Source organism: Oryctolagus cuniculus, chromosome 4 (assembly GCF_051225735.1).
Source record: "Oryctolagus cuniculus isolate XC-2025 breed Fujian yellow rabbit chromosome 4, ASM5122573v1, whole genome shotgun sequence".
NCBI lineage: Eukaryota > Metazoa > Chordata > Mammalia > Lagomorpha > Leporidae > Oryctolagus > Oryctolagus cuniculus.
Genome location: NC_142870.1, coordinates 82,046,304 through 82,067,629, shown reverse-complemented (window position 1 = coordinate 82,067,629; position 21,326 = coordinate 82,046,304). Strand labels below are relative to the sequence as shown.

The 21,326-nt window shown below is 40.8% G+C and overlaps 1 protein-coding gene across 29 annotated transcripts in view; it reads left to right on the top strand.

Moving 5' to 3' along the window:
* Positions 1 to 21,326, top strand: part of LRCH3 (leucine rich repeats and calponin homology domain containing 3) — a 129,034-nt gene extending 107,708 nt beyond the window's left edge. For 9 of the 29 annotated variants that reach the window (XR_016233151.1, XR_016233150.1, XM_089331883.1 and 6 more), the window contains 6 exons: positions 435 to 483; positions 1,008 to 1,115; positions 2,484 to 2,590; positions 2,971 to 3,108; positions 11,839 to 11,916; positions 15,564 to 18,295. Coding sequence is in view for 27 of the 29 variants with exons in the window: in XM_089331883.1 (XP_089188009.1) it covers positions 435 to 483; positions 1,008 to 1,115; positions 2,484 to 2,590; positions 2,971 to 3,108; positions 11,839 to 11,916; positions 15,564 to 15,764 (681 nt within the window). In the remaining 2 variants the exon portion in view is untranslated. Of the gene's footprint in view, positions 1 to 434; positions 484 to 1,007; positions 1,116 to 2,483; positions 2,591 to 2,970; positions 3,109 to 11,838; positions 11,917 to 12,800; positions 14,281 to 15,563; positions 18,296 to 18,475 lie in introns of those variants that run through there. The other 20 variants (XM_089331887.1, XM_070072253.2, XM_070072250.2 and 17 more) reach the window with 5 other exon arrangements.

The window sequence follows — 21,326 nt, the reverse complement described above, 5'->3', positions numbered from 1 at the left end:
ATAACAGGACCATCTTCAGATAATGCCTTACATAAAACACAAAGGGAAAATTTGCATTTTAAAAAACATTCAAAATTAATAATAATGACAAATTCTCATCTTTAGATTAATTTTGAGGGAGAGTTGCATGGATTTTTTTCTTCTATAAACCCAGAGTTACCAATATGTGGAAGGTACAAAGGCATTTTAAAGTTTGTGGAAAATAGAATTGAGAGGTTTTGGGGTTTGCTTTTTTTTTGGGGGTGCATCATTTTGAAATCTATGTGTATAAGGGGTCCTTAAAAAGCTCATGAAAAATATGTATTCTGAAAAACTGTGTAGATTTCAAAATGCTTTTGCACAAGAATTAAAAATAAACTTTTTATTTCCACTTTTTTAAAGTACCCTCATAACTCTTCTTGAATAATTATTGATCTATTTCTGTTTCTCCACAGAGTGATGACAGATGTAATGCTATGTCAAGTTCACCTACAACAGAAACAGGTAACACTCAAAAAGGTGCAATTAACTATGTCAAGATTATAATTCTTTCCTAGAATTTTCCTGATAAGTTTCTCTTTAGACAGTGATGGCTTCTTTTTCTCAGAGATGGAAATAGGAAACAAAATTAGAAACTTTCTGTACATTTTTCCATTTTTTTAATTCAGCCAGTTGTTCAGCCACATAGTTCTTTGATATGAACAAATGAGCACAAGCTGGGAGGGCTATAGATTTGCAAGAGACTGTGTTTAGGGAAAGAAAAAAGACTGTGCTTGGGATATTAACATGTTCTGTGTTGATTGATATACCAGAAATAACATGGAAATTAAAAACACATATAATCATCCTCCCTGCTTCCAGGCTTTTCATGAATAAACAGAATTATCATTCTATATCATTGCCATATTTAATTTGGTTTTCTTCTTTATGTGCTACTTATTGAACTTTTGTAATATGTATGTCTACATTATTTTTAATTTTCTTTTGTTCTCCTTTAATCCCATTTTTGCTTTTCATCACTGATTTAGTTCATCACTCCCCTGCATATCCTTTTCCTGCTGCTGTCCAGAGAAATCAGCCCCAGCGCCCTGAAAGCTTCCTTTTCCGACCAGCTGTCAGGGCAGAAGCAAATAAAGGCAGGTGATAGTGATTTTAAGAGGCAGAGGGTTGGTGGGTAGGGAATAACGGTGGTTGGCATTTTACACACTCTGCATGTGTCTGTGAGTGCACTTTTAATAGGAAAACCTTGTGTAATTTGTTTCAATTAGAGGTTTCTTTGTAGCACCTAAAAGCAGGTTGTAGAGAGAACAAATAACATGCTATATCGAGGCTTTAGAGGATGCTCCTCTTTGTATTGAGCTCGTTCTGTTTTTTCTGTACTGATGAAATCTGGCTTGTGTTCTTCAAAATGAATCCATGTTTTTTTTTTTAATCTACTTAAAATCTCATGTTCTTTTAGTTAATATAATAGATTTCTGCCTGACTGCCAAAGGAGAAGGTATCCGGAGATGGGAACAAACAATGTCAAGTCAAAAATAATGACTTTAACTTACAGATGTACTTACAGTAAAATTTAAAAATCAAACCACACTGCACTGCTGGTGGGAGTGTAAATTAGTATGGAAAACTGTTTTCATTATCTACTAGTAATGTCCATTTATATACCCTATTATAATCAAGCAGCTTTACTTTCAGAAATATATGCACACATATACTAAAAGATAAGTACAAAAATAAGCATAGCAGCACTATTCATAATGGCCGCAAATGGAATGTCCAACAACAGAATAGATAAATGAATGTGATTTATTTGTACAATGGAATTCAGTCTAGGCAATGAAAATGGAAAAATTACCAAATACAACATGGATAAGTCTTGTAAACATAATATTGATCAAAAGAAGCCAGACAACAGAAGAAAAATGCAGTGTGCTTTAATTTATAGAAAGTTGAAAAATGGACAGAGCTAGTCTATGATGTTAGGAATCTAGGATACTGGTGGTATCTTTTGGGTACTGGTGGGCAGGGCACTTGAGATAGGCTTTTGGGTATTGGTAGTGTTACATACATAGACCTGGTTTTGTTCAGTTTGTAAGGGTAATTTATTGATCTCTGTGTTTATGATTTATATATTTTTCTCTATGTGTGTTATCTTTAAATAAATGAATGTAACCAAATAAAAGTAGTTGAGTCAAATGGGTAGTGGATATTTTGTAGTTTTTATAGAATTTCCCTATTATTTGTATTTATATAAATATATTATATGTAAACATATATGAGTATTATATATAAATATATATTTATATTATTGTTTATATTTGAAATTTTATAGAATTCCCCTATTATTGTTTATGTTTGAAATTTCCATAATAAAAATCTTTTTAAAAAGTCAATTCAGAAAGTAGAATGTGTTATATTTACAAGGATGCTATGATCAAACAAATCCAAATACTTTAATAGCACTGGCAGTCGCCTTTCCGTCTTATGTATTAATGTTTTTCTAGGTCATTCTTCATCCCTTCTTCCATCTTCTGTGCCTGCCATTGATTCTACAGATCCCATTACAAGACAGAGAGAAGAAGAACTGAAACTGATAGATCAACTACGGAAAGTGTGTACATTACCATTGCATTTTTTCTACTAAGGAAATTCTTTTCAATTTTTTTCTAAGAAAATATGGTATGGGTTATTCTCTAAAGCTTCATTCCCAGCACTATTCATTGAAAAATTTGTTCCTTTGCTTTCTTCCTCACAATATAAAGAAATCTTATGAGAGTAACAATAAATTATCTGCATGTACATATATACATATCACACTGACATACAAGCATACATTGACTGTCCTTGAGTTATAAGGGTAAAATAGAGATTGTTGTACTTGAGTTATTACCTTTTTATCCTTGATTTATGGTTAACTATATTTCATTATAATTCCATTATGTACTACGTGTTAATCCCTCTTCAATTAATACACCTTTTCCTGTTCCTTAGCATATTGAATACCGGTTGAAAGTATCTCTGCCTTGTGATCTGGGAGCAGCTCTAACTGATGGTGTTGTCCTTTGCCATTTGGCCAATCACGTGCGGCCTCGATCTGTCCCAAGCATTCACGTTCCCTCACCAGCTGTAGTAAGTTTATAATGCTTAAAAATATTGGCTGTTTATCAAACATTTATTAAGCACAATGGCAGGCATTATGCTGGTGTTAGGGATACAATCCTTTTAGACTTGTAAATAATATCTTACAGTCTATGATAAATGCCATAAGAGAAATGTGTTATGGGGATACAATAGAGACTATTCCACTCTGCCTTGGAAAGCTCAGGAAGGCCTTCCTAGAGGGGATAAAACTTGAACTGGAAGTACATGTAGCAATGAAAACCTAGCATATTCAAAGAATTAAGTTCTTTAGAATGGATCACGCACTGGGTGTAGATTAAAACAGCAGGGGACAAAATTAGGTAAACCAGGGCCCCTGTGACAAAGGCCCTATGAACTGTGTCAAGGAGTTAGTAAAGACAGGAAATACTGGAGGAATTGAGGGAAAACAATGCTATGATTATAATTGTGGTTTAGAAAGATGACTCTGGCTGCTAAGTGACAAGTGGTTCAGAGGTGGTAAGGCCAGAAGAAAGATGCCAGTTAAGAGGCTCCTGTATTAGTCCAGGCAAGAGAAGTTAACAAGCCCAAATTAGGCCAGTGAAAAGGAAGATTTTAAAGAGTAGGCTTTGGGTTGACAAGCCTTCCCTTTTTTTTCTTCAAATCTTTATTATGAAAATTTTCAAGCTTCAGAAAAACTGAAAGAATAATACAGTGAACCACTGAGTCCCTAGACCTGACATTTATCATATTTTGCCATGTTGCTTTACCTGTCTGTGTTTGTGAGTCTGTATGTGTCTTAAATGCATCATTTAAAAGTTGCAGTTATTAGGGCGGGCCTTGGGCACAGTTGAAATGCTGCTTGGAATGCCCACATTCCATGTCAGAGTACCTAGGTTTTCAGTTCCAGCTCCACTTCTGGCCCAGCTTCCTGTTGATGCACACCCTGGGAGGCAGCAGGTGAAGGCTCAAGTTTTTAGGTCCCTACCACCCTATGGAAGACCTGGATTAAGTTTCTGGCTCCTGACTTCAGCCTGGCCCTGCCTCTGCTGTTGCAGGCATTTGGAGGACCTATTATTTGTCTCTCTCTCTCTCTGCTTTCAAATAAATTTTAAAAAATTGAAAGTTGCAAATATCTTAACACTTTACCCCCTGTATATTTCAGTGTTGTGGCTACCTTGCTCTTCCCCATAGTCTGTCACTAATACTGACTGATAGGGGACTGATTCTGATTCACGGTGTAATGTGACACAGTTCTTGCTCCCTGCAAGGTTAGGCTGAGGCTGAGTGGGGACAGCTGCGTGCCATGAGCAGAGAATGAGGTTGTGTTAAGGAAAGATGCTCAGGCTTCATAAAGTGATACTGCACCACCAGCATATATATCCACCTGTTACATTCTGATTCCCCAGTTGCTCTAAGGATATCTTTTTTTTTTTTTTTGGACAGGCAGAGTGGACAGTGAGAGAGAGAAAGAGACAGAGAGAAAGGTCTTCCTTCCGTTGGTTCACCCCCAAAGTGGCCGCTACGGCCAGCACGCAACACTGATCTGAAGCCAGGAGCCAGGTGCTTCCTCCTGGTCTCCCATGCAGGTGCAGGGCCCCAGCACTTGGGCCATCTTCCACTGCCCTCCCGGGCCACAGCATAGAGTTGGACTGGAAGAGGAACAACTGGGACAGAATCCGGCGCCCCCACCGGGACTAGAACCTGGGGTGTCAGCGCCACAAGCAGAGGATTAGCCTAGTGAGCTGCGGCGCCTGCCTCTAGTACACACAGATACAACCAGGATATAATCAAAGTTCTCACATTGTACTTACTGCTCTGTGATGGTTTTGGTTCCCTCGTCTGATGACTTTGATTGGATACTGTCCAGTGTTTATCTTTTCCAAAGATTGCCCTCATCTTATTTTCTAGTCACTCATTAAGTAGCAAGCAGTTTATGATACAAAGTCTTTACTTCATTGGCAGTTGTATCAAGGCCTTTAGATGCCAATTCTGAACACTTGTCTTGCTACCTCTACGGATGTCAAATCCTTCATCCCTCCAAAGTACCTGAGATTGTTCTAATTATTAGAACTTCTTGTTACTAAAGTCCCAAGGGTCTGTTAATGACCCTGTCCTGTCTTAGTGCTTCTAAGGAAAAGAGCCTCTTTGTTCTTTAGTAACCTCAAAAAAATAAGCATTTAGTTTTTTGTAGAAAAGGCAGAGAGGAGCAATAGCACCACCAAAGTCAAGCATGCACTGGAAGACTTGGTTTTAGTCCTAAAGATGGTGATGAAGACAGTAGGAATTGTGCTGTTTGGCAGTGCCAGTAGGGAAGGGTTCACTCACACTTTTCATTCTTTCCAGTTTCTGTCAAGTAAGTTAAGAATCTTTCCTTTAATTAAAAATAAAAAGAACACACCTATCATTCTTCAGTTCCAAGGGAAATACTTCAGAAGTGTGCTAAAAGCTACTGCAGAGAGCACGAGTAGCTGAGGAACTTCATTTTGATCACCAGAACACACAACTTTCCATTCAAGAATGTAAAATATGCATAGTAAAAATAAAACTACTTTATAAATATTTAACTGCTTAGAGAAAAAAAAACTACATAGACCTTTTCCTTAGGGAAATAAGGGTATAAAATGTGATGAAGCTTACTTAAGACTTGCTTACAAAATAATAAAATTAACTCATATTTTTATTGAGTTTCTATCCATTGCCAGGCATTCTGTCAAGAACATTAGTCCTCTTTAAAAAATAAAAGTTTTTCATGAAATAGTGTTATCTTTTTTTTTTTTTTTAAGATTTATTTATTTGAAAGTTACACAGAGAGAGGAGAGGCAGAAAAAGAGGTCTTCCATCTGCTGGTTCACTCCTTAGATGGCCGCAACGGCCGGAGCTGTGCCAATCCGAAGCCAGGAGCCAGGAGCCTCCTCCAGGTCTCCCACGCAGGTGCAGGGGCCCAAGGACCTGAGCCATCCTTCACTGCTATCCCAGGCCATAGCAGACAGCTGGATTGGAAGAAGAGCAGCCGGGACTAGAACCAGTGCCCACATGGGATGACGGCGCTTCAGGCCAGGGCGTTAACCTGCTGCGTCACAGCACCAGCCCTGAAATAGTGCATCTTAACATTTAAAATCAAGTACTGTTCCCTGACCCTTACTAAGCAAATTGTTTAAGGGAGAATCTTTTTGGCTAATAAATGTTTTATAAACGTAAGATACATGTAAATATGTAAAACCTGTCACATTATAGCATTTGAAAGTGAAGAAATGGACTTTGACTTAACCAGACTGGAACTGTCTGATACTTTTTTTTTATTACTTATTTGAAAGGCATAGTTACAGGCCGGCGCCGCAGCTCAATAGGCTAATCCTCCGCCTTGCAGCGCCGGCACACCGGGTTCTAGTCCCAGTCGGGGCACCGGATTCTGTCCCGGTTGTCCCTCTTCCAGGCCAGCTCTCTGCTGTGGCCCGGGAGTGCAGTGGAGGATGGCCCAAGTCCTTGGGCCCTGCACCCCATGGGAGACCAGGATAAGTACCTGGCTCCTGCCACCGGATCAGTGCGGTGCGCTGGCCGTGGCGGCCATTGTTATAAGGGGATGTTACATATGCAGGCATTTTAAAAGATTCAGAAATGTATATGTGGTTGCAACCGTAGAGTATCTATAACTATTAAATTATAATTCATCTTTCTAATTATTTTGAGAGGATCAAAGATGTTTGATAAAATATTGCCTGGTTGTCCAGTAGGCATAGGTGTTACAATTTAGTAGTACAGTTTACACTCTAAGAAGTCATATCAGAAATCATAAACATTGTACTGTGATAACTCACTGGAGATAACCTGAAAAAATTCTGAACCATTTTAAATTCAAAAATAGCTAAATTGTTTATTTCTTAATTCCTTTCAGATTATGCTGTTGTTGTAATTACTGTCTTTCCTAAAACTTGCATTAGATTCTTATTCAGAACAAGCCATACTTGTACAAGACTGTAACTGGCTATCCAAAAAGCAAGAGTTATATCAATTGAAGTTCTTGAAAAGCTTTTGGGGTTAGTGGATTACTGTGAGGGTTGACTTAAGACAAAATCCTGAGTCCATCTGTACTCTTCTGTGTCCTGTTGACCATTCTGTTTGCTGCATCTAGGAGAGGGATTTGTAACCTGAGATTCATGAACTCCTCAGGCTTTGGGAGCTCCATGAACTCCCTAAAATTGTATACAATTGTATACTTTTCTGAAGAGTAGATACATAGCTTTCCTAAGAATATAATAAGGAGTTGGATCCTAAGTATGAAACACTAGCCTGGGGGCTGGTGCTGTGGCACAGGGAGTTAACACCCTGGCCTGAAGTGCCGGCATCCCATATGGGCACCGGTTCGAGATCCAGCTGCTCCACTTCCAATCCAGCTCTCCGCTATGGCCCGGGAAAGCAGAAGAAGATGGCCCAAGTGGTTGGGCCCCTGCACCCACATGGGAGACCCGGAAGAAGCGCCTGGCTCCTGGCTTAGGATTGGCACAGCTCCAGCCGTTGCGGCCAGTTGGAGAGTGAACCATCGGATGGAAGACCTCTCTCTCTCTCTGCCTCTCCTTCTCTGTGTAACTCTGACTTTCAAATAAATAAATAAATCTTTTAAAAAAAGAAGAAGAAGAAAAAAAGAAAAAGAAACACTAGCCTGCATTCCTGGGATGTGAGAAATGCTAAGGGAGAGGAGAAAGGAATGCCTGTGGAAAGAGATAGTCTACTCCTTGCCCCTTCATCCAGCAGGAATCTGTTCTCTGCAGGGAAAATCCCAGAGGAAATTTGCTATTCTACTCATCCTTTTTTGTTAAGATTTATTTATTTATTCAAAAGGCAAAGCAACAGAGAAAGATCCTTCACTCCCAAATGACAGCAGCAGCCGGTTCTGGGCCAGGCTGAAGAGAAAAACCAAGAACTCCGTCCAGGTCTCCCACCTCAGTGGCAGAGGCCCAAGGACTTGGGCCATCTTCCACTGCTTTCCTAGGCACATTGGTAGGAAGCTAGATCAGAAGTGGAGCAACCAAAACTCTGTTATGGGATGCCAGCATTGCAGGCAGTGGCTTAACACACTGCACCATTATGCCAGCCCCTACCCACTCTTCTGTTATGTCTTAGGTTGCTTGTAGTCCTTGTGTAGAGAATATTGAATCAGACCCTGTGATCTTTCTTCTGAGCCTTCCTTTCTTTTTTGTATGAGATGGTGGTGATTCTTGGACCAGTTTTTAGTTAACAACATGAAGCCTATCCTTTTATTCTTTGTTTTGTTCAGTTGTTGTTCTGCCTATGCTGTCAGACCTATTTGCCCTTCCATAGATTGTGGCATCTGAACAGTCAAGTTTCTGAAATTTTGGGTTACTTCTTTTGTAGCCTAAAATCCTCTTTTACCAGAATCAGTCGTCTGTGCTGTCTGCCCCTTCACAGACAGCTCCAACTTCTCCCAAGTTTAGATTAGAATCCTGACCTGTGGTTAAACTCTCTTCATAAGAAGAGAAACTAGTTGTATTATTTCTGCAAGGAAGACAGGGAACCTGGTATATGGAGAGAAGATGTCTGGCAAACGAAGAATTGTATATGAAAAGTAATAGTTATGTGTTGTCTTTATGTGCCCAGTTTCTCTTAAAGTTAAGCTCTTAGCCCAGTCACTGTCTCCTGTGCCTCATTTCCCCTTACCTCCCCCCTTACCTTAAGTAGCCAGGAGCTGAGAAAGCCATGTGTCCAGTAACAACCTTCTCTTCTACTTCTTTCACCTGTAAAAAATGGGAAGGAAGGACCCTGCTCCCGTGGGCGTTAACCAGTGTGGACCTCCATTGTTTTTTTTCTCCTGATAAGGGGAAACATCAAGAGTAGAATTAAGATAAACTTTTTTTTAAAGATTTATTTTATTGGGGCTGGCACTGTGGCATAGCAGGTAAAGCTACCACCTGCAGTGCCGGCATCCCATATGGGCGCCAGTTCAAGTCCCGGCTGCTCCACTTCCTATCCAGCTCTCTGCTCTGGCCTGGGAAAGCAGTAGAGGATGGCCCAAACCCTTGGGCCCCTGCACCCATGTAGGATACCCGGAAGAAGCTCCTGGCTCCTAGCTTTGGATTGGTGCAGCTCTGGCCGTTGCAGCCAGTTGAGGGTGAACCATCGGATGGAAGACCTCTCTCTATATATCTGCCTCTCCTTCTCTCTCTGTGTAACTCTGACTTTCAAATAAAATAAATCTTTAAAAAATATATATTTATTTATTTGAAAGAGTTACAGAGAGAGGTCTTCCATCTGATGGTTCACTCCCCAGATGGCTGCAACAGCCAGAGCTGTGCTGATCTGAAGCCAGGAACTTCTTCCAGGTCTCCCATGTGGGTGCAGGGGCCCAAGGACCTGGACCATCTTCTGCTGCTTTCCCAGGCCATAGCAGAGAGCTGGATCAGAAGAGGAGCAGCCGGGACTAGAACTGGCACCCATATCGGATGCCAGTGTGTCAGGCCAGGGATTTAACCCACTGTGCTACAGCGCCGGCCCTGATGTTTCCTTTTTTTTAAAACCTTTTTACCTCAGTTATAGAAGGATGTGGCATAGGGAAAATAAGGTACCCTCCATAGGAACTGAACTCTTCTTTCTGGATCGTTTTGAAAGTTTCTTCATTTAAAATTTGAAAATGATTATTTTTCTTCCATTCCATTTGTTGTATTATTATCTTTTATGACGAAGCGAATCCTAGCTCTTGCTACCTTTCTCAAGTCAAAATTACAGTACTTTCAATACTGTTATTTATTTGGTTTCCCCTCATCCTGTGACAAACTATTGTTTCCATCTTTGAAGAAACATTTTTTTCTGGAGACTGGCTTCCATGCACAATGGTTGAACATATTGGAACCCAGCCAAAGAATTTGTAGAACTGGAATTGTTAATCATTCTGGAAAATGAGATTCCTATTTCTTACATTATATCCCACGGTAACCCACCAGGTGAGAGACTTGACTGAAACTTGGTCATATAATGTAACTGAGTTTCTAGTGTTCAAAGATCTTTATAGAAAAACAAGCTGTTGGCCGGCGCCGCGGCTCACTAGGCTAATCCTCCGCCTAGCGGCGCCGGCACACCGGGTTCTAGTCCCGGTTGGGGCACCGGATTCTGTCCCGGTTGCCCCTCTTCCAGGCCAGCCCTCTGCTGTGGCCCGGGAGTGCAGTGGAGGATGGCCCAGGTGCTTGGGCCCTGCACCCCATGGGAGACCAGGAAAAGCACCTGGCTCCTGGCTCCTGCCATCGGATCAGCGCGGTGCGCCGGCTGCAGCGCGCCAGCCGCGGCGGCCATTGGAGGGTGAATCAACGGCAAAAGGAAGACCTTTCTCTCTGTCTCTCTCTCTCTCTCTCACTGTCCACTCTGCCTGTCAAAAAATAAAAAAAAAAAAAAAAAAAAAAGAAAGAAAAACAAGCTGTTATTAATTAGGGAAAATGTCACCCTATGGAAATAGGTTATTTAACCCAATCTTTTAAAATGCAAATGTTTTTAAAAAGTTAAATGTTGCCATTAAGTGGACATATAATGTATCTTTTATATATTATGAACAAAGACTATCGATTTTTTTGAATTTTCTTTTTCTGAAAAAAGACTGAAAGGAAATGAACTAAGTATTAAATGTGGTTATATTTGACTTCTGAGCCGTACCTAATTAATTTTCTGGCTATTCCTCCAAGTTTTAGTTCATGTTGTTTTAAAGTGGTAATAAAATAGAGTCCGGTTTTGTGGCACAGTGTGTTAAGCTGCTGCCTATAACACTGGCATCTCATATGAGCAGCAGCTCAAGTCTCAGATGCTCCAATTCCTAACCAGCTCCCTGCTAATGCACCTGGGAAAGCAGCAGAAGATGATCCAAGTGGTTGGGCCCTGGCTACCCACGTGGGAAACCTGTGTGGCGTTCGAGGCCTCTGGCTTCAGCCTGACCCAGCCCAGCCATTGCAGCCTTGTGGGGAGTAGACCAACAGATAAAAGATTTATTGCTATATATATAAAACCTGCCTTTTCAAATAAATAAATAAATTTTTAGAAAGTCAAAGAATATTTTTTAAACTATTTCCCCAAAATTTCTCTGCTTAGCACTTGACTTGCAAAAATCAAAGCCAGGGCCAGCGCTGTGGTGCAGTGGGTTAACACCCTGGCCTGAAGCGCCAGCATCCCATATGGGCGCTGGTTCTAGTTCCAGCTGCTCCTCTTACAATCCAGCTCTCTGCTATGGCCTGGGAAAGCAGTAGAGGATGGCCCAAGTCCTTGGGCCCCTGCACCCGTGTGGGAGACCCGGAAGAAGCTCCTGGCTCTTGGCTTCAGACTGGCTCAGCTCCGGCCGTTGCGGCCATCTGGGGAGTAAACTATCGGATGGAAGACCTCTCTCTCTCTCTCTCTCTCTGCCTCTCCTCTCTGTAACTCTGACTTTCAAATAAATAAATAAATCTTTAAAAAAAATCAAAGCCAGATATCTAAAATATGGAGTGGTGCTGATTTTGGTAAATAAACTTGTACTGGCACATAGCCACATTAGTTTGTTTACACCTTGCCTGTGGTTCTTTGCAGCTCCAAGCAGAACTGAGCAGTTGCAACAGTTCTTATGTCTCTCAAGCTAACAGTTCTTATCTGATCTTTGAAGGAAGTTGGCTGACTTCCTGCTCCATAGTGTAGTGAGTGTAGGAAGTGATTGGCAAGAAGGTTTTTGAAGTTAGCAAATGTTTTTTAAAATTTACTAGTAACATCACATCTTCCTACCTTTTCTCATTGCAGCCTAAATTAACAATGGCAAAATGCAGGCGAAATGTGGAAAATTTCCTGGAAGCTTGCAGAAAAATTGGTGTGCCTCAGGTAATAAGTTTATCAGTTTTTAAGTTTCCTAAATAGACTTGGGTATCATTGTCCTAAAGATACATCAGAAATGCAAGTCTCTAAAATCTGAAAGCACTAGCACTGAACTAAGGAGATCCTTACTAACATGATTACAAGAGTCAGTATACTTCTGATCAACTCTTTATTTCCAAGGACCATTCAAATTAAAAATATATAAATTTAAAGTTATATGTAATAAGTAATCAAATATTATTGTTTCCTTAACATCCCCACTGGTTTGCTTGATTTTTATGTAACTGCATATGTAGCACAATGTATCCTTCAAAATAAGTACATCTTATATTAAGAATGTTGCTGTTGCTTTCAGTTTCTTAATATTTGCTTTAATATTTCTAAAAAAAAGTATACTTTGAAAGTATACTCCAGAAATGCTGCAAAAATAGAGTTCCTGTGCATTGTTCACCTCAGCTTACGCTAATGTTGACATCTAGTATAACCATGGTTCAGTGGAGCAAAATAAATTAACACCAAAACAGTACTGTTAACCACAGACTTCATCACATTTCACCAGTTGTTCAGTTGAGATCTAAACTTTGGAGTTTAGCATACAAGAGGCCATTTCTAAGTACTGTCCTGCAATGGCAATCTGTTGCCTCTGAATAGTACAAACAGTTAAATTTTATCTAGAGGTACAATTAATGGAAGTGAACTTGATATACTTCTTATTCAAATATCCATTTGAAAAACAATTATTAAATTGATACTCTTAAGGAATATTATATTTAATAATGTGCTATAAAGACCAATTTAAACAAATAAACTTGGTGCTACGTAATTATTTTTCCATTAACCACAATCATTACAATTCATATTAATATGTTTTATTTTGTCCATCTTGCAAGGAGAAAGACATGACTGTCTTCTGTCATCTTGGTTAGTTGTCAAAAATTCAGGATGGACTTCTGGGCTTACCAGCAATTCCACGATTTCAAAGTCCAGCCTTCATTAATGTATCGCGAAAGCTACGTGACTCTCTTTACTCAGCTCACCATACCTCTCTGAGCAGGAGCTGAGAAGGCCACAGCGGCTCTTTGAGTTCTTTCACGTGAGAGCCCAGCTCTATAGAGAGCATCCACATTAACCAGTTGGGGTTCCCTTGAGTGTTTGATCTTCTTGTCTAACTAGATTGTCATTCTTAGTTCTCATTTTTTTCTTTGTTGTTTTTTCTTGTTTTAACCTGAGTTATAAAATAACTGAAATGTACATAAAGTAGTGGTTAGCAAAGAGCTTTTTTATTGCTGTGGACAAATTCAAAGCGAATTGTTCTTTTTTCTTTCATAGTTTTATTAGGGTTCATCTCTTTTATAACAAACCATTTTAAACATACTAAGAGGAAATTTAATATGATTTCTAAAGAAACGGCATGCAGATTGTGCATTACTAACAAGTGGTTCTAATATCTGCATGTGCACATTACTGCGTCCTGAGGATGTTGCCACTTACACAGACATCCCAGTCTCTGCTCGAGCTCTCCACCACAACGTCTAGAACAAAAGAATGGGGCATGGATTGGTACAGAGAATGGGAGCCAGAGAAAAGATGAGAGTGATCAAACAGAGGCACTGCCCATGTAGAGAGCAGAGTTCTGAAAAGGGCTCCACAAGCAGGACATGCTGACTTAGCCTACACCAAAACCTGCCCGGAGTACTGCTGACAGCTTTTACAGCCGTTACATCTGCCCCCTGGGCTTTCCAGAATCATCCGGTCTTAGATCTAAAGCCACTAGAATTCTTTCAGAATAGTCCTGCCATCAACGGCAAAATACAAGAAGAGTGTGCCTGAAAACATGCATTTAAATTTAAGTCAGCCTTTGCCAAGTGGCCGCTGTTAGTATTACACACTGGCCTTTCCTGTCCTACCAGAGCTATGTTATCAAAGGCAGGTACAGAGATAGAAAAAAACCAAAATCTTAAAAGACTAGGTCTTTTTCCAAAGTGGTTACACATATTTCCTTCCTCTCCCCCTCCTGTACCTAAAAGAGGAAATAGGCATTCTACATAGGCCACCTCGCCTGCCTTCTACACAAGTCCCTGCCACCACCACCACCACCATTCCAAGGGTTCGTATCATGTGCCTACTTCTGCTGAAAAATTAGTCACCTTTCTAGACAAAGGGAAGGAAAATGAATAAATTTACCCCCTCGGGCTCAAGCTGGCATTCCTGAGTCTGTGTGCCCAGGAGGAAAGAAGTGCTTCCTTCTCCTCTTCTGTTCCCCCTCCCTCCGGGCACTCCGCCCTCGACCTGAACATTCCCACTTGCTCTGTTTGCCATGAAAATAAACCCAGGGGTATAATAATGATCTCTTTTGAAAATGTAAAACAGGCCGGCGCCGCGGCTCACTAGGCTAATCCTCCGCCTAGCGGCGCCGGCACACCGGGTTCTAGTCCCGGTCGGGGCGCCGGATTCTGTCCCGGTTGCCCCTCTTCCAGGCCAGCCCTCTGCTGTGGCCCGGGAGTGCAGTGGAGGATGGCCCAGGTGCTTGGGCCCTGCACCCCATGGGAGACCAGGAAAAGCACCTGGCTCCTGGCTCCTGCCATCGGATCAGCGCGGTGCGCCGGCCACATCGCGCTGGCCGCGGCGGCCATTGGAGGGTGAACCAACGGCAAAGGAAGACCTTTCTCTCTGTCTCTCTCTCACTGTCCACTCTGCCTGTCAAAAAAAAAAAAAAAAAGAAAATGTAAAACAGAAAAATTAATAACAGCCAGATTCTGTGTGCAGATAACATGTACAAAAGCAGATAATTTCCTTTTTTATAACTTTTAAATCATTAAGCAAGTTAAATTATGTGTGAAACACTAAAGAATAAGGTGACTTTAAAAGCTCTGAAGAGGTTGGGCATATAGATCATCACTTTTATTATTATGCCTTTATTAAACATGGTATATCCAAAACAGCTGTAATAGGTTACAAAAAATGTGTATCTGAATCCATACTATACCCTAGAGTTCTTATGTATCATATGTTAAAGAATATTTTCTTGTCATCAAGCCCAATAATTTTTTTCTTTATTTGCTTAATCCAGTAATATATTTATTAATTTATGTAATTCCTTAAACTGCGAAATGGAAGGTTGGGATGACCACTAGGAGGTGACCTGATCATTCAGCATATTTGGCTGCTGGGTAGTAAATTTCCCTATTATTATTTCCTCATTCTGTTAGCTTTCTTGATTTCTCTGATTTTCTCAGAAAACTTGCCTCTCCTCAGCATACCCCATTTTTGTCCTTGCTTTCTGATCCATTCTTTTTTCACTACTAAGGAAGAATGAATGGAGAAAGAAGTTGCCTCAGAGACCTCAACACTCTCAGGCCTCAGTCAACCCTAAGCCAAAATCCCATCATGTTAGCTCTGTCCTAAAAGTTCGTACTGCTCACTGACGGGCAAGTGTTATTCTGCTATTTAGGAGTAAATCCAACTAAGCAAATAGAAGGTTCTTTGTAATTTTGCTTTTCAGCATTTTATTGTCAGTCATCATAGTAAAAATGTATTAGGATGTGTATCTGGCTGTGATTGAGATGGTCATATTGAATTCTATACTCAAAGCTGCATTTCTGATCCACTGACTTTGTTTTTCTGTTTTCCTTTCCTGCTCACACTTTGGACAGGACAATCTTTGTTCCCCTTCCGACATCCTTCAGCTAAACCTCCGCGTTAAAAGAACTGTTGAAACACTACTTTCTCTTGGGGCACATTCAGAAGAATCCAGTTTTGTCTGTCTGTCTATCCAACTTCTGGGTTTTGTGGCGTTTTATTGTACTTTAATGCTAACTCTCTGTATGCTTTATTACTGGGTCTTCCCCCGCTAGCTGCAAGATTGCATTCCACTGATTTTCCACCTCTTTCCTGTGCTTGAGAAGGAGGGTTGTTTTTCACTCAGAATCATTTACAAATGTGTCGACTTCTTTATTTCCTAACCCATCAAAGGGCTAACAAGTGAAGTAGATAAATCCTCTCCTCGTATGTCCACATGAGCAGCCCATCGCAGCAGTAAGCAATTATGATGGCTAACAAAGAACAGACCAGCATTTTTTCTCCTGGTCATTTGTCCATTCCCCTGGCCTACTAATCTGATGGTGAGTCATTTCTTGAAATATGACATGTAAAACTTGATTTCCAGATGACGCAGTAAAATGCCCATCTGACCATTTTTCCATGCCTTAACACAACTTAGGTGTTGAAATTGTGAGAGGCTGCACTTTTTGAACAGTTGCTCATAAGGAAAACAGTTTTGCATTTCCTGGTTTTGGGGGTAAGGAGGATCCCCTGACCACTTAGATCTTTACATTGAGCTGTGCCCTTGCCCTGAAATCCTGAACCTCTCCTTTCATTGGTAGGCACAGATCCATGTAAGCATTTGTTCTGTGGACATTGGGAAGGCATTGGCCACTTAATCTTACTAATGTTAATTTGGTCAGAATGTTCAGTGTCAAGATCATAGGTTCCCTTGGTTGCTATTCCGAGCCCAGTATGTACATTTAAAATAGTACACACCAAGCATGTGATCTGGAGCTGACCTGTCACGGGTAGGTACCTGTCCAGATTCACTCTTTGTTATCCTTAACTTAGATTCGCATCCAGAATCCTATTTAGAATTTAAAATTTGAACTTACTGTAATTATTAATGTATTTGAACCATCTTAAGAGGTAAACTTGTATTTTGTAGGCTGTTGAGATTATAGCTCAACAGTAACAGGTAAAGTACTGGGCCGATCTCTGAAGCATACCGAAGCCAATGAATACTGTGTCTTTTTCAGAATGCTCAGGATATTAGTTGCTGGACCTTAAGTGCTTGAAACTACTTTATCATTGCATTCACATTCTAGTTTTCACAAATAGTGTTTCTGAACATTTTGGATAACTGAACACAGGCGTGAAGGGAGACTGCAGAGAGCATAACATGTGGTTGTAAATTCAGCCTGAGTCTGATTGATTCAACACTGTGATGAAAACTAGTTTTGTTCAGTAGTAGTGCCTTCCAGACTCTGGGGGTTTTCATCTATTTCATTTCTAAGGTGTCTCTGAGGCAGTGATCATTCTCAGAGTTTTGTTCCTTAAAAACCAAAACAGAACACCTGTTTAAAACGCAGGCCCCGGTGTGAGTTAGATGGGGACTAACTGCATTCTCTTGCAAACACATTGCGTTCCCTCTAAGCCACAGCTTTACATCTAGAAAGCATACACCCGTAACGAATGTGGAACCCACTGGTCCATGGGCGTTGTTGAGAAGAGATCAGGGAGCTGGCCTTGGAGAAAACAGGTCTCTTCCAAGAACAAAACACCATGCAGAATCACTTGAAGTATATAGCTGACCTACACTTGGCAGTTGTACTCAAAGTGCAGGTAAAAAGACTGCAATTACCTTGTTATATCAAATGAAGTATTAAGTAGAAAGTAATGAAGAAGCACAAGTACCAATTGCTGCCTCAAAAATAAGTACTTGTTAAATTTTTTATTGCAACTGGTTTTATAAAACTTTCTAGTAACACAGTGTGTGCCAGTGAAAAGCAGGGGAAAATGCAGATATATTCTTTAATAAATCAGTATCATCTCGTTTTTTAATGAAGCCAGAATTCCACTCTCTGTTCTTTGTGGCAACAATCTGTTTTTAAATATGTAGTCTTAACAGAAAGGCCAATGGTAAGTGTGACTCTTCAGATATTCCTTTTTCTTTTACAAGAAGGAGTTCAAACATACTACTGAGGCAAACAAAATAAATGTATTTAACTTCCTTAAGCAAACATGTAAACATTTTTCACATGTTGCTAAGATATCTCTGACTAAGCTCACAAAATGTCCTCCAGCATGGTTGAGTCCATTAAATACCAGGATATGAAATAATGTACTCTGCCAGATTCAGTTTAATTTTATAATTCAAATTTTTAACTAATTTAGAATATTCCTTCCATGAGTTCTCCAAATAAAGAGAAAGTCTGTCAAGTAGAGCTAAGCCTGGGAGCCACTCAGCTTCCTCTGGGATCCCGCCTGGTCTGAGCGGCCTGGCTCTCTGAAGCAGGATGAGAACACAGGTAGCTGACACCCCTTCCACGCAGTCTAAGCGCTGGCGCCAAAGCAGCTTGCTGTCCTGTGGCGTGTCTTCCAAAGTGCTGTGCTTGAAATGTCCTCTCTCTCAGACTTGAGCCATCTGGGAACTGGGGACCGGTTTTCTGTTTCACCTGCTTATTTTCAATCTGCACTGGTCTTAAATCATTTATCAGAGATAAAGGATGTTGCTTTTACTCCACAGTATGGCGTGTAAGTGTATGTGTGGTACTTGTCAGTTTTCACAGCCATCTGTATGCACTTTCGGTTGTATTAATAAAGTGACAGTTGAGTGTCAGACATGGTTTTTGTCTAACTCCTACCAATAGGGGTCGGGTCCACCTCCAGGTACTGGCTGGTCATCGTTCAGTCAATGATTATGAAGGGGAGAAGCAGCGTTTATTTTTTCCTTTCAGTTCTGTGTTGTTCATTTTATTTTCTCTTTTGTTTGTTTTTATGTTATGTTGTCCCATTCCAGGAGCAATTATGTTTGCCTCTCCACATTTTAGAAGAGAAAGGTCTGAGCCAGGTTGCCGTGACGGTCCAGGCTCTCCTGGAACTTGCCCCCCCCAAGCAACAGCAGCCCCAGTTGTCTGCTGTCTAAGGATACCAGGACCCTGGGCATTGGAACAGGACTGCGGTCGCTGCTGCCAGCCGTCTGCTTAAGCAAAGCTATCATGTGTTCTTAGGAGGGACTGTCTCCGTGATTCCTAACAGGAATATTTTACTTCATTTCTCCATTTTAGGGGAGGTTATATCCATTTCCATTGAATATTTTTAGGAAGAACATTTGGTTTTCTCCAGTGAAACTTCGCTCATTACTGAGAACCGGGCCCAGAAACCTAGCGTGGCCGTGCTTTCCCAAGGAGCAGGCAGAGTCTGCTCAGAGGGTGTCTGCCTCTGCCGAGAGCACAGACATTGTACTGTCTCTCCATGGGCCCAGGACACCTGGAGTCTACTGGTGTGTAAATGTGGTTGTTCATTAGGTTCTCCTGGAGTGCAAATACAGACTCTCAGTAAGCCTGGGTGGGACCTGGGACTCTGCATTCTCAGCAAACATTCTAACTGGTTTTCCTGCAGCGGAGACCACTATTCCAAGTCAGGTGGTTTGATGGAGGTGTGGGGGATAATCTCTTCATTGTAGTTTTCAGCGACATTTAAAATCAATAATGACAACTTGGACCATTCTGTCAAAGGCAAAACAAAAATAACATAGAAGCCCTGTATTTTGCGTAGCAAAAGCAGTGAAAGCGAGACAGTTGTATTTAAGGCCACTGTTCTAGACCTCCTGTCCATTCCAGTCCACCACCATGTCCTCCTTTCTGTAGAGGATAGGATTCAGTGTATCCGCCTGCTATTCTCAAAACACGAACAAGCACGCTGCACCCGGAATCCAGATCCTTCACAGGAACATGCGCTGTGCTGCCTCATTTGAGCCCCCTCACTCCCGGCCCCGCCTTGCTGCTCCCAGGACGCCTGCACCTGCAGACGCATTCCTGGTGCTGCAGTACACTGCTAGTTCCAGTGCACACGCTCATGGAAGACCATGAAAACAGCAAAAAGGAATAAAAGAAAAGTCAGTTTTCTTACCTTTCTTTCCAGTAACTGAGAGCACTTAATGGCATCTTAGAAAACCCCTTCCTTCTTTCTGTCTAGCTCCACCACTCCTGCCTTCCGCACTCAATTGTGGGTGGAGGAGAAGGACCCACGGGCTCACAGAACAAACCAGGAGCTTTTGTTCAAGTTGAAACCACCGGGGATAATCTTCCCCTGTATTTTAAACCTCTTCAGTTGTCAAGATCCTAGTTATCTAGGTCTTTTCTGTGGTTGTTAACTTTTGGATTTTATCAATGCATGCATTTGATCGTAATGTTATCCATCTTTTTAAAATGTAAGTGCAGCACCTAAAAGTAGCTTTAGATAATAACATTTTCTCCTTGTTCCTGCAGAGAAATATGTTCATTAGCACATCACCACTTTTCTCAGTCTTGAAATTAAACATAAAATATCTAAGCGCAAAGCCCAGTCCCACAGGTCCTCACAGAACAAAAGCAATATATCTTATGAGTGCTGAGAGCCAGACCCATTATATTTTAAATGGCAGAAAGACCCACCAGCCTTGGAACTTGCTTAGAATTTAAGCCTTAGTAGTTTTAAACTGTAGGTGTTTTTCCTTCTAGTCAACATTAAACCTCAGTACAATCTCCAAATTACAGAGCACCACCAGAAATGAAAGTCTACAAAGGACTGGCCTGTTTTTAACATTATGCAAGGAATAATTCCAGAAGACATTACATAATGCAACATTGGCAACAAATGTTTCCATTGGAATAAGTGGAAATTTAAGTTGATTTCAAATTTTGCACATAACATGAAACCTTAATATTATTTTTATTGAACTAATTCACATTTGCATTTGAACTGTTGGAAACATTTGTGTAGAGTTTTGGTAATGAAAAGTAGCAAATATATTGAGTTTGTTTCAGGAAACAAAAATCATTTTTGTTTTTTTTTTTAAGACATTTTGTATTCAGTGTTTTGTGTGTAGTTTTTTTTTGTTTGTTTGTTTTTTTTTGTTTTGTTTTGTTTTTTTTTTTTTTTAACTGGAAAGAACAACTCAGTTTAACATTTAGTCTTGCTGGGCTCCAATGAAAGATGAAGATGTCCTTGTCACAGTGCCCCTGACCTGCAGCAGTGACCTTGACCTTGCCAGCCCTGACCCCGAAAAGGCTGAGTGCCCACCCAGAGGGGCCTGCCACCTACAGAGATGCTGGCAGCAGTTCCCCAGCTTCCTGGCGCATCTCTGAGAACCCTGCACACCAACCCTCTCTCCCAATGCCCACGTCTGGAAACAGCTCCTGGGAAGAGGGGCCTTTGTGCTTGGCTGGAACAGAGCAGAGAGGCCAAGCAGCTGTCATGCTCCCTGTCAGCTTCTGAAACCTAACCCAGGAGTCTGACCGCTCCTACTTTCCACAGCTCAGCGGTGACTAACGATGTGTGACTGTGCTGACACGGCTGAATTCATATAAACTAAGCTCTTAAATGGTTATAGAAGTGAAGGAACCCATGGATATTCAGAAGTCTTTTTATGTACACATTACAGTGAGATGGTTTACAGCAGGATTTCATCTTATGTCTGGATATGTTAAAAACGTGTAATTAGCAAGTTTTGTAAAACTGTCCTATATTTGTATGTCTGTAAATACATTGCATAATATGTTCTAAGTATAAATATGTCAGTATCATATATGTTATTTTAAATTGACTGTATGCTGCCTTACACATTGACATTAAAATAAAAGCCAACACTTAAGTAGCATGTAAATAAA